This window comes from Neodiprion lecontei, chromosome 1 (genome assembly GCF_021901455.1).
Source record: "Neodiprion lecontei isolate iyNeoLeco1 chromosome 1, iyNeoLeco1.1, whole genome shotgun sequence".
Lineage (NCBI taxonomy): Eukaryota > Metazoa > Arthropoda > Insecta > Hymenoptera > Diprionidae > Neodiprion > Neodiprion lecontei.
The window spans coordinates 38,924,919-38,941,498 of NC_060260.1; the positions used below are offsets into that span (position 1 = coordinate 38,924,919).

Here is a 16,580-nt window from a genome sequence, read left to right on the forward strand (position 1 = left end):
CGGTTTTCAATTCTTCCTGATTGCGTCCGTAAACTTCAGATTTTTGTTCAGCTGATCTGCTCACTGACATTCGTTATAGTTTACGAACGCATACCTACAGTCAGTGTGTGCCGTGATTGTATCGTAGTCCTAACTTAACCTCAAATACTGGCTCTAACCTGTTTTATGATTCATTATTCATAAATTGTTTAATTATTACTATTATCGACTGAAATGGACAGAAATAATCATCACGATTCAAAGTCGAGTGACAGATCACGAAAAAGGTCTGTAGAAAGATTCAGACGAAATGAATACACTAGTGATGGGGAACGTAGTTCGAGAAAGGAATCGAAGTCCAGGCATAAATCTGTGAAAAAAGACGATGCTTCAAAAAAGAAATCGAAAAAAAAGAAACGGTCCGAGTCTCCTAAGCGAAAAAAGTCGTCGAAGCACAAAAATCGCAAGAGGTAATAACATGTTGACAAAATTTCGAGGTTACCTCATTTTTATTTTCAATGGTCTCTCATCGCTTCCAAACTCACTTCACTCTCCTCTTAGTTACCAACATTGTTTTCGTGACGTCTCTGACCTTACCCAAATATTAGATTGCCGTATGTTACTTCACCAATTTTTTTCATATTTTCATTTGTTTCCAGAACACCATCCTCGTCGTCGAGCGACTCGTCAGATGCGTCGACCTCTTCGGCAGACTCAACAAAGCTGTTGGAAAAACTACAAAAGCAACGACAAAAGCAGGATGAGGAGCGGAGAAATCAGAAGGAAATGTTGAAAGCAACAGAGACTCCAGAAGAAAAGAGACTACGTCGTTTAAGGAAAAAAGAAGCAAAAGAGCGCAAGAGAAAAGAGCGGATGGGGTGGGACAACGATTACCTTCACTATACGAATACCGATAATCCGTTTGGAGATGGGAACTTATTATCCACGTTCGTGTGGTCCAAGAAACTCGAAAAAGAAGGCTTAATTGGGGTCAGCAGAGAAGAACTGGAGACCCGAAACCGACACAAGCAGGAGGAGAACAAACGGGAGTTGGAGAAAGTAAAGAAGAGGAGACAAGAAAGGGAGCTGGAGAGGCAGCAACGTGAAGAAGAAATGGCTCTGCTTCAGAGAGGAAAAGAGGCTGCGCAACTAGAACAGTGGGCCAGGCAAGAGGACCAGTTTCACTTAGAGCAAGCAAGACTCAGGTCTAGAATTAGAATTCAAGACGGTCGGGCGAAGCCGATTGATCTCCTGGCCAAGTACATTAGCGCCGAAGAGGAAGTCGACGCTGTTGAAATGCACGAGCCTTACACGTATCTGAGAGGACTCCAAATTAAGGACTTGGAAGACCTTATTGAAGATATTAAGGTATACAAAGAACTGGAAAGAGGGAAAAACCTTGATTACTGGAACGATATAACGGTAATCGTGGAAGACGAGCTGCACAAACTCAGAAAAATGGACAGATCGGAGTACGAAGCTGGTAAGTTGTGTGCTTAAGTACTCTATGGAGACACATCAATACACTTCAAACTTATTCCATATATCTTTCCTTTTTCAAACTTCCTCCAAAACATTTATTCTTAAATTCTTACAGCTGTCGGCAGAAGAGAAGGCATTCATGCATCGGTTGCTAAGGATGTGACAGCTGTGTTCAAAGGAAAAACCGCAACGCAACTAGAAGCCTTGCAGCTTCAAATAGAATCCAAAATTATCGGAAAGCCTGAGGGCGTTGATATCGGTTATTGGGAAAGTCTTCTTTCGCAGCTTAAAGGTCAGTTTCTATTTATTGTCCTGCTATTCCGTATTCATTATAACAATAAAACTCTGTACTAACTTTGATACCTAAATAACAGCTCACATGGCTAGAGCAAGGTTGCGGGATCGTCATCAGGAGAATTTGCGGAAGAAGTTGGAGGTCCTGAAGGCAGAGCAAGGAGTAGTAAAGACCGAAAGTGAAGCTGGCGATTCCGTAGCCCCCAGCGAACATTCCATCAAACAGGATGAGCAGCCTTCGACAAGTGTGACTGCAGCTGCAGAAAATAGCGATGAAAGTGAATCTGAGTAAGTGATTTTAACCAGCTAGCTATTTGCAATTCCCTAATTGATCGATAAATCAAATTCTGAACTCTATTTTCCATGTTTACAGAGCTGAAGCTGAGAACCAAAGTGCTGCTGACGATATGCTGTCCGAGTCTTTTAATGATTACGAGTCAGGTGGTTACTCTCCAAAGTATATGACACAATCTCAACTAGAACCAGGGACGTTGATAACTCTGGAGGAAGAAGACAGTCAACGTTTAGAGTATGCCAGGAGTCAAGTTCTCAACACCGGACGGAAGGTTCAGAACGTAATTAGTGCAGAAGAGCAGGCGATGCACAGAGAGGCTCGGAAGAACATGGGAGCTGACGAGGCCCAGTTCAGCGTTGAATCTTCCCTCGAAGCGCAAATCTACCTTTGGTCCGACAAATACAGACCCAGGAAGCCGAGGTATTTCAACAGGGTCCACACTGGTTTCGAATGGAACAAATACAACCAAACGCACTACGACATGGACAATCCGCCACCGAAGATCGTCCAGGGTTACAAATTCAATATTTTTTATCCAGATCTGATCGACAAGAACACAACGCCGGAATATTTCTTGGTGATTATTTGTTTTTTTAAGGGAAATAAATTAATGAACTCCTCTGTTTTAATCATGGACTAACGGAATGATTTGCCGTGCTTTACAGACGCCGTGCACAGACAACAAGGATTTTGCAAATCTGAGGTTTCACGCTGGGCCACCTTACGAAGACATAGCTTTCAAGATAGTGAACAGAGAGTGGGAGTATTCTTACAAGCGCGGATTTCGCTGCCAATTTCACAACAACATATTCCAGCTGTGGTTCCACTTCAAGAGATACCGTTACCGAAGATGAAAAATTCACAGCAAAAGTCTTTTGATTGATAATTTTGAAGATCTAAAATTTCAGTTCCGTGTTTTCGAACACATTGTACATAGCCACATAATATATCTTAGTATTCAGGATATTAATTGTGCATATTGTGAAAAGATAGGTTTAAACCCTCGTATTGTCATGCCGACCTGTTGACCCATTTGATTTATATTGTACGACATACCCGCATTCAGAAATGTTATCACCGCTCACCAGCTACGCAAACTTCGATGCTCAACTCGAACGGGATGTTTGGTAACAGTAATGAATATTCATAAATCAAAGACACCTGAATGAAAAAGTGTACTTCGAGAAATTGACCCATATTTACGAGGATAATAATGTTTACATCGTCGATTAGAAATATCTAAATGTTGAAACATAAATAAACGAACAACATCTCGTTAATTGTCTTCGTGTTCCTTCTATTGAATCTGCAGCAACGGGAACTATACTTTGTGTAAAACAAATATTATTCTTTTCCGAAATTCGGCCGTCTCAACAATACCTGACGTATCAATCAATGATACGTTTCTTTTCAACTTTTATATTATTTGACGGAAAAATTTGGGCCGAGGTCGTGTGATCGAATGGAAGGCTTTGTTAAACAGCTTGCCGAAGCAAAAGCGCGGCGGCTATTCCAAATATACTCACGTTTACACACCGAGTGTCAAATTCAGCACACGAACGATAAAAACGTTTGTTAACAGTCGCCGTTGGATCGATCAACGCCTACACAAACACAATCGCGACGCGAAGGTGTGTACCAGGGGTCTCGGAGCGACCGCATCAATTTTCCCCACATCAAGCAGCTCCAACGCCCCAAGTAAAAGCGACGGACCTCAGTCCACGCGTGACGCACCTGCCCAACAGTCGCGCCAAGCGCACAATTTTACCTCTAAGGAAGCCTCGGATTATATTCCAACTGTTATACTTCCTTGTTCACACTTTTGTTCCTCCATTCCAAGTTCTCGCTTAATTTTAAGAGAGAGAAAAATATATGTACTCATGCTCAACAATAATACACAACGTAAAAGTAAAGTGAAGAAAATTCGATCACTTTTAAGGGATACGCCGAAACTACGAAGATTATATTGTCAAATGAGTGAAAGTAAGGCTTGAACGTTTCCCTGTTAACGAATCATAATATCCGGCCGCATCTGAAATTAAATCGTAGTGAAAAAGAATCGGGATAATTGAACTGATCGAAATGTTGCCGGAGGTGATGTAGAACCGAAGAAAAGTGTCAAGTCGATATAATAGCAATTAGATCCCGCGCCGGTTTCCTTACGCATGCCAATACAGTAAAGTCATTGCCACCGATTCGTTGAGGCTCGTACAATAATTGAGCGACAAAAGACACGAGTGTGAGAAACTGTCAATCCGTAAATTAAAATACAAGACCACAAATGTATTTGCCTGATAAATCTCGGTAGAAATAACCGCAGGGTGAGGAGGAGAGCGGGAGGAAAATACGAGAGAGTTTGGGGCCGGCGAGTGTCAACCGATGAGGATGAAGGTAGATTAACGGGGCCCAGAGGGGATAATATCGAACCTTTGTAACCACGAATTCCAGAAACGAGAAACGATCATCGCCGTCGACGCAGCGGGAAAATCTGCGCAATGCACGTGACTTCTTGATAAGAGGTCTGAATGCCGGATCCACCGCTAAGCTGGAGCCGGCGGATTTTAACTCCGGTTCTGTAACACGGGGAAAGAATTCGGAGACCTCGATCTGCTCGGAGAACGGTAATCTCGGATATTTACCGCACGGTGAAAAAATGCGGTGGAAGAACCGGAACAAAGAGTCCGAATTCATTTCGGAAAAAACCTTCCTCGTGACAAAGGACGACCTTCACGTATTCGACGGTTACTCCGGAAATGAGGCGAGCACGCGACCCGCCCCCCGTTCGAAGCTCAAGTCTACCGGAAGCAACGCCAACACCTGGCCACCCAAGCTCAAGAAAAGCTCGTCGACGGGCTCAAGCTCCTCCCTCGAACGGCCCAAGACGGCGAACCTCGACGAGCCGAGCTTTCTGGACCCTCGGCTGATCGACAAGCTCGATATGTCGATGCTGAGCAAGGAGCTACTCTGCGACTCGATGACGCACATTCAGCTTATGCACGCCGGCGTGGGAGTCGAGCGGCGCAGGCAGAGTCTGAACGTCAATCCGTCCGGATCGAGGAGGGAGTACCGATCGGACAGATCGAGCGTCGCGACGCCCTCGAACTCTGGGATAATATCGCTGGTCAGACAGAAGCGGAGGAGCTTCGAGCCCCTGACGGACTCCGAGGCTTGCGACGGTCGAGACACGTCGCTGATCGACGCGATGAAGAAACGGAGCCAATTGGCGAACGGCAAACGGATCAGCGCCGACGATAACAACAATCGGCGGTCTGCCGCCCCCGGAAACATCGCGCCGAAGATCCCCGCTCTGCCGATATCGAAGCGGAAGTCGTCGAAGACGTCGATCAAGTCGGACGTCGAGCTTTTTACGGGCCCCACCCGCACGGCCCCGGAACCCTGCAAAACCTGCGGCCGATCGGATCAACCGGAACGGTTTCACAGCCACCCGACGAAACCCGCCATCGCCACGGTCAAGGTTCGCGATGGTAACGCCAACCACAAGGCCAAGGTCAACGCCGTGCCGAAGAGCGTTCAAAAGCCCGTTGCTCTAAATTTTCGAAGCGAGAAACGGAAGGGCGAGACGACAAAGAACTCGCGGCAATCCAGTCAGGAACAGAAAGACTCCCAGGGCAACGTCTCCTTGCCCTTGCAATCTACAACCGCTGCAGCTCATCTCTCGCCTAAACGAGGACCGAGATCCGTTACGTGTTACATTTGCAGCCGGGAATTTGGCACCGCTAGCTTTCCCATTCACGAACCAAAATGCCTGGAGGTAAGAGTTAAAAGTAATAGTGAACGAGTCAATTTCTTAATCTTTCGTTGGACGCTCAGGAAGAATTCTTCCAGTCGTACTTCCTCTGGAATGATCGCTCGACTCGACTTCTTATTGTTTATTAATTTTTATTTATTGCGTGATTTAATATTTTATTATTCTGACTATCCAAACATCAAAAGAAAACTTCAAACTAGTTACCTCAATTTTTTTTAAACTTTTGCTCATCCCTAAGTAAGTAAAAAACAGTCCCGGACGAATTCTTGCTAGTTGGCCAACGGCGTTAGTAGAAATATAGGTGCGGCGAACGAAGGGTTAATATTATTATTCATTTATCAATCAAGTAATCAATTTTTTTTATCGACCAAACATTTTTCCAACTTATTGTGACTTGATCGATTACTAGTTCCGCATTTGTATACGAAAGCAGCTTTTCCTGATTCTTCGTGAGATGAGCAACAGACATTCGGCCGCCATTTTTATTATCCTACGATTCAATTATGACAAAGCATCGCACGTGATGGCAGCTGTAATTATTGCAAAAACTGAATAGTGAAAATGACTTTATCAGTCAGTAGCCTGGTAAAATGATAGAATAAATAGGGATTCGTCTGAGAACGGAGCCGAAAGAAATTCTTGAAAACGCGAGGTGTGACTTGGGAACTTTACTCCACCCTTTCGTGTCTCATATCGTGATTGTCGTGTTGTATCAAATTCTCGATCAACTTTGTTAATTAGTTGTAATTTGAGATACAAATGTAAGAAAATAACTCTACATAAGTTGAAACAACAAAATACTTACCTAGACTCAGAGGTGGTGTATGTATCTGGGAATGGTTCGCAGCTGTTGGACATTACTCATATATTTAAAAATTAACAATATCAGTTGCAAAAATATCTTGATAAAAATGAGTTCGCCGTTTCAGATAAAGTATGCATACTTTTTATGTTCTTGTTAAAATATCGGGGCTATAGATTATACGATATATATAGCAGCAAATACTCGTGTACGCTACATGTAAATATTGATACGACATGCACCGTTGGATTGAAGGTGATAAGAATGATAACCCGTTACTAATCACGAATACATATCTACAAACGACCAACAGAGCTGAAAGTGACCATGAACTTGAGAAGGTGTGAATTATGACGTATAGGAAATTTCAAAACATTCATGAGTAGAAGACATGGATTTTAATGCAATAACTGTTACAAAATCTAAAATTTATAATAAATCAATTCAACGAATTTAAAATAAAATAAAAGCGAAGCATGCTGGAATAAGTTGAAATGAAATTTCGGATTCAAAAACGCGGAATATTGCCAAAGGCTAAAATTCATCCACTCTTCCTCCACGCTACTTATACAGCGCATATATTTAAGCAAACAACTTTTTGTTTCAATCCTCGTATTGCGTCACTTTTATTGACGATGCGAATATTGTACAACAGAAAAATCGATGCTAACATATGTCCGCAGGATTATAAATAGGCATTACTACATGCATAAGTCAGAGACGTACAGATGTAGACTTCTGTCTCCGGTATATAAAGTTAATCGGATTCATAACGATGTAAGATGTAACGAATGACGAATACTACTCGAAATATCCACTGGGTCGGGCGTTAGATTGTGATTACGGTAATTTGCCAACCGTGGCATTGAAACCGCGCCTTATTCGTTCAACAGTAAACTCCGCTCGGTTTCACGTGGCCACAGATATTGTACGTATTTATACCTATGGATCGTTTGCAGACAGTTCACGGTACATTATGATTCGCGTGCATTATTTTCCTTCGCCAAAACAACAAAAAAAAAAAAAATATAAAAAAAATATCCTATCTCTCTACATTAACTCTTGTCAATTTTTCCTCGCCTGATAACGGACCATGAATAATATATGGGTCTACTTTACTCGCGCGTATGCGACGCGACGCTATTTAGCGATCAATATTTTCGTTAGATCATTGTAGGTCTGTATTATAAGTATTAAAGTGGTTTTATTTGTCGCCTTTTTTTTTCTTTACGAACCCTTCGAAAAGTTAGTTCTTAGCCTCAAACGAAGTCCTGTGAAACCAGAACTCGGTAGCAAAATTCTAAGAGGTACCTCATCCGGTTTGAATTTTTCAAACACTCTAACCGAAATATCTCGAAAACTGTACAAGCTGGGAAGCTTTGCTTGGTTTCATTTTGTAGATATATCAAACGGTCTTTGAAAATGTCGTGACTACTACGTGACATTATTTTTATCATCCTAGAACAGGGGTGAGAGAAAAATTTTCAAGGTAATAAACATCTTCATTCATTTATTCAATGCACTCAAATTTAAACGTTCGTATCGAATACAAGATGAACATTTAGTTGTACAGTAATCCAGACGTTTTTTTTATAGAAAATTTGATTTTCTACAGAACGAAACTAAAAACAATTTCCCAATTTGTATAGTTTTCGAGATATTTCGGGTTAGATTATTTGAAAAATTCAAACCGGATAAGGAAGCTTTTAGAATTTTGCTGCCGAGGTCCGGTTTCACGTGGCTTCGTTTGAGGCTAAAAACTAACTTTTCGAAGGGTACTTAAAAAATAGAGTTAAAAAAACAGTTCACCATAATAAGTAATAAGTATATGTATAAGTATTGAGAAAATGGTACTTATAATAAACGAAGGATCACTGTGTTACGATTGGTGTAATTCAAATCGTAGGATCATTGTAAACCTTAGTCACCATAATTACTTGAGACCATGGAACGACATTTTTTTAAACTTCTATTATACGCGTACAACAACGCTAGCATATAACCACATTGTACCAAATAGTGTACAGTTTGCATAATACTTGCGTTAATTCGCACGAATGCCTTAGCGGTGTATATCGATTTTGTATACACGTAAGAAAAGTGCTGGGACTTTTATTTATAAATATATGGGTATCAGGTGGACCTCTGATACAGACTAAATATGTACAGTCAAGTAGATTTGACTTGTTAAGTTTTTTGGACATCACAGGTAACTCGATAACTCGGAGTCGTAAAAATCCTACATTTTACAAAGATACTACACAGCCTATCGGAAAATACAAAGACACAATTGATACCATGGAAATTATAGTAACATGAAAAGCAATTTTGAGTCAGGAAGCATCGGACGCACCAGGAAATTCGATAAAATGAATACGAAGATAAGATTAAACGACCGGGTATCAGCGATCACTCGTTAATTCACCGCTTTGCGTGTGGCAAAGGTCTCAAGGTTGGAAATACTGCATGACCTGCAGTCATTCATTGCGAAATGAATGCTTATCATAATAATAATTACCTTTAAAAATGGAGAACACAAAGAAATCACGGTTCTAATTTCTGTGCAGGCTGATAGATGATTGACGTACGTTGTTCATTTTTGTATTTTCATTTCGCCAATCACGTGCGTCGCTTATCAGACCCCGAAAAAAGTTCGCGACCGATAGTGAGAATAGCGGAAGCTTCAACTTCTGCAAGAGCTTAATCAGAGCCGGCTCATCAAATTTAACAATAAAATCTTGAAGGGATTTACAGCCGAAGACGAAGTCTGTTCAGGACCTCTTGGGTCTTGAACATGGTCACAAAGGTAAATAACCGAAGTTGAAAAAGCGTGGGAATACTTAGTTTTCCGAAATTCGGAGTATAAAGTTCCTCTTCACGAAATCGGCGAACGTCATTTTCTTCTAGAGGATGTTACAGTTAACCATATGATTTAAGACATGATCATTTTCAGTAGGGAATGTAACCAGTGCCGAGCTTGCAGAGCTTGGCGTGCTCGCTTGACAAGGAGCTCAAGGTGCCTGTCGAGGCTTTGGTACTAATTCCTATTACGTTCCTATTTAACCTGAATCCAAAGGTCTAGGGTGCCAAGTTTAGTCATGTAAATTCATGGACGGACCATGGTCAGTACGGCGGTACAGGACATCGTCCGATGATATACCAGAAGTACGGTGCTCGGTAGATAGATATTCGATGATAAATCCATCGTCAGTAGCCCGTATAATTATCCCATATGAGTTTGCGAGCAACAGTTGGTCAGAATTAATGGTCATGCTAATTCATACATTATACCCACCGTTGGGCTATTCTCGTATCATAACTGTTCTACATTCTTGGTCTCGAAAGGGATGCATGACGAATGCGCGATCTGCTTAAACTGTGATCACGCAATGACAATGTTTATTGCCTACCCTTTAAGATCGTCAACTACAAGTACAGGAGATATCTCACATCCGAATTTGCCTTTCAGAAATGGGAAAGAGAGAACAATGCCTTACCACCGTGGCAAAGACGTTCCGGACCCCCCAAAAGACCCCAAACTCAACCGGGTCATCAGGATTGGAACAAAGTCGCATGGGAACAGAGCCAGGTATGGTGATCACTCTCTGCAGTGGTTTCACGGGGTTATTCAGGTTTACAATTTCATAATTGTTGTTAACTCACGTGCATATCGTCATAAACATACTTTTGTAGGCTCAGCTGCTTCCCTGTTCCCGTTGCGGACGAACATTTTTACCAGACCGTTTGCCGGTACACGAGAAGAGCTGCAAAGTGCAAAAGAAGGTATACACCGTGTGTTACATGTATTTTGCATTTCAAAATTGAAACACATCCTCTTGTCCAGCAGTCTCCGACGCAAAAAGACGAACCTGAGGAACGAATTCGCCAGGATCGACAGCCTGCAGGGCCTCAGGGTGGATCGCTCCCGAGGGAATCACCGATGGTATATTGTCACATATGCGGTCGAAGTTTCGGAACCAGGAGCATAAAGATCCACGAACCTCAGTGCCTGAAGCGTTGGCAGGTGGAAAACGAAGGCCGACCTCCACCGCAGCGCAAGAAGGAGAAAACTCCAACGAATTCTTCAAGCTCATCCCCGGTGAGTCAAGGACGCTGCAGGAACAATTCGAATCGCTAATTTTGGTCCCAGTTTCCGCAGAAACACTAAGAAAAGACGACGTTTATATTTCCCTTACACCTGTGAAATCACACATTGTATATCGTATGATGTATGTACAATTAATATGAACTTTGTTGTATTGTCTGTGATTTGTCCTGTATGTAAACAATTGTGTATAGCCAGCGTATTTCGCCTTTGATAGATACGAGAATGAAAATAAACAAGGAGGCTTCCGACATGTGAAAGCCAACAAGCTTATGTTAGTATGGGACAATTAAGAGTTCAACACTTATAATGCAAGGATGAGCAGGGAAGAGTATGTCAATTTTTTAATTTCAAACAGACTTGGCAAATTATTTCGAGGACACGACTTTCGGCCAGTTTTTTTTACTTCTTCTCCTGATTTTAAGCAAAGGCCTGATTTGAGGAAAAATAATAATTACGAGTCGCGGTACAATGAAAGAAAGGAAAAGGAGAAAGAAAATCGATTCCCGATCACAGCTCTACGTAGTAAAAGAACGTGTATGGACAAAGCCAGTAAGCACTGTGGACATAACATTTATTGATTTTTTAAGGTTGTAATAGCAGCTGTATTATTTCCTGGTTTAATGATTCATATATGTTTATTGATTACCCCATGCACAGTTTCATGCGAATGGGAACCTGCTGCAGTGTCAATTAAACCAGAGAACAACACGGGCGATAGAACGATAACTCTCTACTCTGCTCACGATCGGTCTAACTCCAGCTAATAGTGAAAAATCAACTATATATTATATTTTTTCATTATGTCGCAGGATACTCTTACATCGCAGAAGAAAACTGTCACATGTTACATATGCGGCAGAGACTTCGGCTCTACCAGTATCGCCATCCATGAACCACAGTGCCTTAGGAAATGGAACATAGAAAACGACAAGCTACCCCCTAGTCAGCGCCGAGAGCAACCAGAAAAACCGGATATCGTATTTACTTGTAAGTCTAATTCTTATGGTTCCGCAAATAAGTCAAGGTTACAACGACTCGAGTGCTTTCTTTTGATCGTTAATGGGATTCAAGCCTAGCAGTCGATAATATATACTTCGCTTACGAAGGTCTTGTACTTATTTCCAAAAACTGATCTTTAAGATGATGTTCATAAACTACGTAGCTCTATTTTGGATACTTTTGAACTTCCCCCCTCACCTCATGTCGTCTATCGTGAATACATTTCTCAGCCTCCTCCCCCCCTCCTCCTTTCCTCTACTAAAAGGCACTTGGTTTTTAAAAAAAAAGTCACACATTAAAAAATTGATAAAGAAGCAATTTTTTTTTTTTTTTTTAATTCGTATTATTCTAAAACAACCGAAGGAGAAAATTGCGAGACTAGCCATGCATGCAAATCATTTTTGAACATAGGTAAAGAATTGTACTCGTCTTTTCGTGACAATGAAGCCAAGTTTCAAGTGTACCTATTGCGTGGATACGTCATTGAAATCGGTGACTGTAAAAAAGATAATATATTACGCGAGGAGAAATCAATTGTAGTGCGTCAATTATAAAACTATGTACCGTAGACCAACAATAAGACACCCTATGTAACCTAGCGTAACTTTTATCAACCCCCCCCCCCCATCAAACTTGCTACGTGGTTTATGGACAGGATCGTAAGGATAGCGTGGCGTTAACAAATTTCATTTGGGAAATTCCAGTTTTTTAAAACGTCTTTGATTAACGTTTGCTCAAATCCTATCACAGGTCGTTAATAAAGGCCTGTCCGCGTGATACTGTAATCGCTACCAGGCAGCATAATTTTTGACAATATAAATTGTATACCATTAAGGGGGAACACCAGTGAAATTTTGATAATATCGAGTTGTTCGTTTTTGAAATGACAAAAAAAGATGTGATCAAGAATTCTTTCCAACAGGATTTATATGACGGTAATATATGTTCTGACGAAAAAAATTGATTCATCTGAAATCATGAAAAAATGATCACATATTTTTTAGCTATTTCGAAAACGAAAAATTCGGTTTTATCGAAATTTCGGAAGAGTCCCCTCTTAGAAGAAAATAAGAAGTAACGCCCCAGGTAAATATCAGTGGAGTTCACTCGCAGGTACAACGATATATCCCAGGGTCAACGACATTCTCCTCTCTCTCTTTCATTCCGCTTCGACCATTGCCCATTACCTGCGGGATCGATTATTTACCCCAAAAGCAGCCGTCCCCTGTTTCAGATCGTCGCGTTGCCTCTAGGCAGGCTTATTTGCTTTTAAATCGCTGTTGAGTGGCAGTTATTTTCTTGGAAATCGAAAAATATCTGATAACCCTCGTTAACCGTACGTTATAGATTCTTTGTTTTAAATTTAAATTCCTCCCATCTCACACGCATTTCTCCAGTAACCATATAATATTCGAGCATTTTATAGTCGTCGTTAAATGAGTTTCACTCCTCGATACCCAATCCAACATTGATCCTATTGATTTGAAATTCCTGTCGTAGCTGCAGAGTTCATTATTTGAACGTTCGTATAGCATATACAGATTTTTTAGCGTGTGGAGCTCTAACCGTCAGGCTGGGACAATTGGGAATGGTGAAATACGCAGAAAATTAAACCGCAAGCGGGGATGTAAGTAGGGTTGAATTTTTATTTCCAGATGATGAAGCCGGGGTAAAGATGATCGATTACGCAGCTACAGCGGAAGCGAACTGGCGATCCCACCTGGGACAGCTGGTTCCTTGTAAACGGTGCGGACGGACCTTTAATCCTGACCGTGTCGCCATTCACGAACGTGGCTGCAAAGGAACCCGTTGAATTTCTTCACTAAATCTGCTATTGTTTACCGTACACTTGTACATACATAAACACCTCGGCATAGGCGTAACACTTCCCAACCGCATGACACGAGGAAGGCTGAGGCGGGAAAATTCAAAACACCGAAGAATATAACTTTCGCTGCAAATATATAAATAACCCTTCGACCGTACAACGGCTCCGAAAATAATTGCGGTTACCTTAAGTTTTTCAAATCAGGCACTTGAACACGCTTGAGAATTAGCTGTTACATTCAATAGTTATCAGTGTAGGCACCTTTTTTGTTATACCCATGACCATGCCGTGTTGTGATGCAGCAATAAAGGAATGTCACTGCATCGAAATAAATATCTGGCATCCAAGTACACGGTCAGAATTGGTCCTGTGTTATTTTATTTTACATTTGCAATGATCGGATCGTTTGGATGTTTATAAGTCCACGAATGGATAAGCGTGATGATCACGGTGTTTTGAGTGATACGCACATAGCGGTATAGAACACAGAGTTTTAAGGGAGCTTTCCAGTGTGACAGCCCGAAAAATCGCTGTTTTTCGCGATTTTTTTTTTTAAAGAAAAAATAATCTAATCGGTCTGGTTTTTTTTTGTATATTAATTGGGTATTGAAGAATACAAAACAATTTTTTAAGGATCGATTTATTTATTAATTAATATCTATAAAAATGATGAAACAATTGTTGCAGAAAATGCACTTGGATGTGGTGTCCACGTTGGGGGTCACAATTTTGATCTGAAACAAAAAACATAAAAAGATTATTGATCGGTATATAATTGGCTTTCGTGCTATGGAGGCTTTTTTTTTTTGTAAAAATGGCGCCGGTTTGAACAAAAAGTATCGATTTTAGCATGTTTTTTGGCAGTTTTTTTTACAAAAAAATAGGAAGATGTCAAAAAAAAAAAAAGCTTCCATAGCACGATAAACAATGACGTTAAGAATATTGTGTAAAAAATTCAACTCGATAGCTTTAAAACTCTGCCCTCCAAGTTGGACACCGTTTTGAAAAATGCTGTTTCGAGAAAAACGCGTTCAAAGTTTCAAGTGAGGAAATTTTAGGTAAATCGTTTACTTACGGTCAATCAGCGATGCCAGGTCCATACAATATCCCTTCTGCTTCTTCGAAAAGATCGTGCTCAATGGATTGTTCAGTCCGACGAGCTGTCCTCGCCTCTTTGCTAGCCAGGGATGCCCGGCGGTTTGCTTGGGTGATGCGCGCATTCTTGTACTTAGCGGCGAAATCTGCGGCACTCGGCCCTATCGTGCATCCCATCGTGTCCAAAATTTTTAAAATTGGGTCGTAACCTTCATTGAAGGTGCACAAAGCACACTGCGTAGCGATTTCTACTATCTGCTTGCCGCAGAATACGTGCTTTGGGGCTAGTTGCCACACACAGTGATTGAAGCTCTCGTTATTGTTTTGAGTGTTCGCGCCCGGACATCGCTTTTTTTTTTTGAAAATTGAGTGCGACAAAAAAATAAGTCGCGCGACTAATTTACGGCTAATTAACGGCAAATTATGCAATAGTCCGAATTCACATTTTCGACAATTGGCGAGCCAAGTTCATGTACGTGCAGGTAGGAACGAGACAATAGAAATAACGGTCGCACGGGCAGCTGTAGCGCTCCGTTGCCTTCTTCCAAGAAATGCTTTACAGTAACCGAAATAATCTGAATTTCGGCATGAAAATTTCGGGGAATATTCGGTAGAGTGTATACTATTCGATATAGCAAAAAAAAAAAATCGATTTTTTGAAAATTTCACACTGGAAAGCTCCCTTAATACACACAACTGTGCACGGTGAAAAAGGAGAAGCAATATTAAAAAAAAAAAAATAACGAGGAAAAAAAAATTGAAAAATCATTAACGTAAGAGGATAAACAGCAATAGTAACTTCACGTAAAGTGTATATTGTATGCGTGCGCAATCATGCGAATTCGCAAAACTCGACGGGAATAAATCTTTACTATTTCCACCTTTTGAATGTGTTTAAGATATTTTGTTTTACCTCTGATTTTTTAAATTCAATCACAATTATATGAATATTTATTAACCGCTTATGTATACACGCATAATGTATTGATTTGAAAAAATATATAACATATATCTTTGCAGAAAAAAAATAATTTGTTTGAATAACTATTTGTTATTTCTTTAAGAATTCCTGACGTTATTTTGTGTAGGCTACAGATGAATATTTTTATTTTCAGCCGAAGGTGATTGCGATTTTATCGCAACATTTCATAGGATATGGGAAAATCATCTTAATTCGTTGAAGCCTTGTCGAACTTGTGGAAGAACCTTCAGAAATGACGCTTTGCTCAAACACGAACCGCACTGCAATGGCTCCTACTACAAAAAGAGGATCAGACGTTCTGTAGGAGTAAAAACAAGAAGGAAATGAAGATGAGATGCATATTACATTCATTTCAGTTCACTAATGCGATTATATACTTACAACTAATATCAGAATTTGAATATTTATGCTAGTACAATAGTACATAATACGTTGCAGACAAATATATGTAATCATGTTAATCGAAGACGATAAACGTTTATACTATATAAGAGAGTCGTAAGAATACAGGTTCCATTGAGATCATCCTGTACGTCGAAGCAAACCAAACATAGTAAATAGAGTTAAGAATATTGTTGCACAATATTACAAAACCTGGTGTGTTGCACGCAGATCATGCAGATTGACGAGTAAATGCAATGTAAGCAAAGCCGGAAGATAGTAATTGCGACGCGACGACGAGTGACGCATTAAACGTGAGACGAATATTTTTGGTTGGGTAGAGTCGGTTGTTGTTTGAAAAAAGAATAATAAAACTAGTGAGAAAAAAAACTAACATTAATTTATTTTTCTTATGTTAATTAATCGCGGATAACGCAACCCTAATCCTCCAATGATAGCATACAAGCTCATTTAGAGATTGGTTTGGTTGTTTCACAGCGTCAGCATCCGTCAGGTGGCAGCAGTTTTCCGACGCCGTTATATTTTTTGTGCATGCGTGAAAATCA

The 16,580-nt window shown here is 40.6% G+C and overlaps 1 protein-coding gene across 1 annotated transcript; it reads left to right on the plus strand.

Annotated features, from left to right (window-relative positions):
- Nucleotides 1–32: 32 nt before the first annotated feature.
- Nucleotides 33–16,408, plus strand: LOC107217089. The gene is given in 13 exon segments (XM_015654462.2): nucleotides 33–449; nucleotides 639–1,462; nucleotides 1,577–1,753; nucleotides 1,836–2,043; nucleotides 2,129–2,627; nucleotides 2,716–2,832; nucleotides 2,834–2,920; nucleotides 4,479–5,822; nucleotides 10,091–10,210; nucleotides 10,315–10,404; nucleotides 10,466–10,720; nucleotides 11,539–11,716; nucleotides 15,767–16,408. Coding segments are annotated over 13 exon segments (4,329 nt in total). The 5' UTR covers nucleotides 33–213; the 3' UTR covers nucleotides 15,961–16,408.
- The last annotated feature ends 172 nt before the right edge of the window (nucleotides 16,409–16,580 follow it).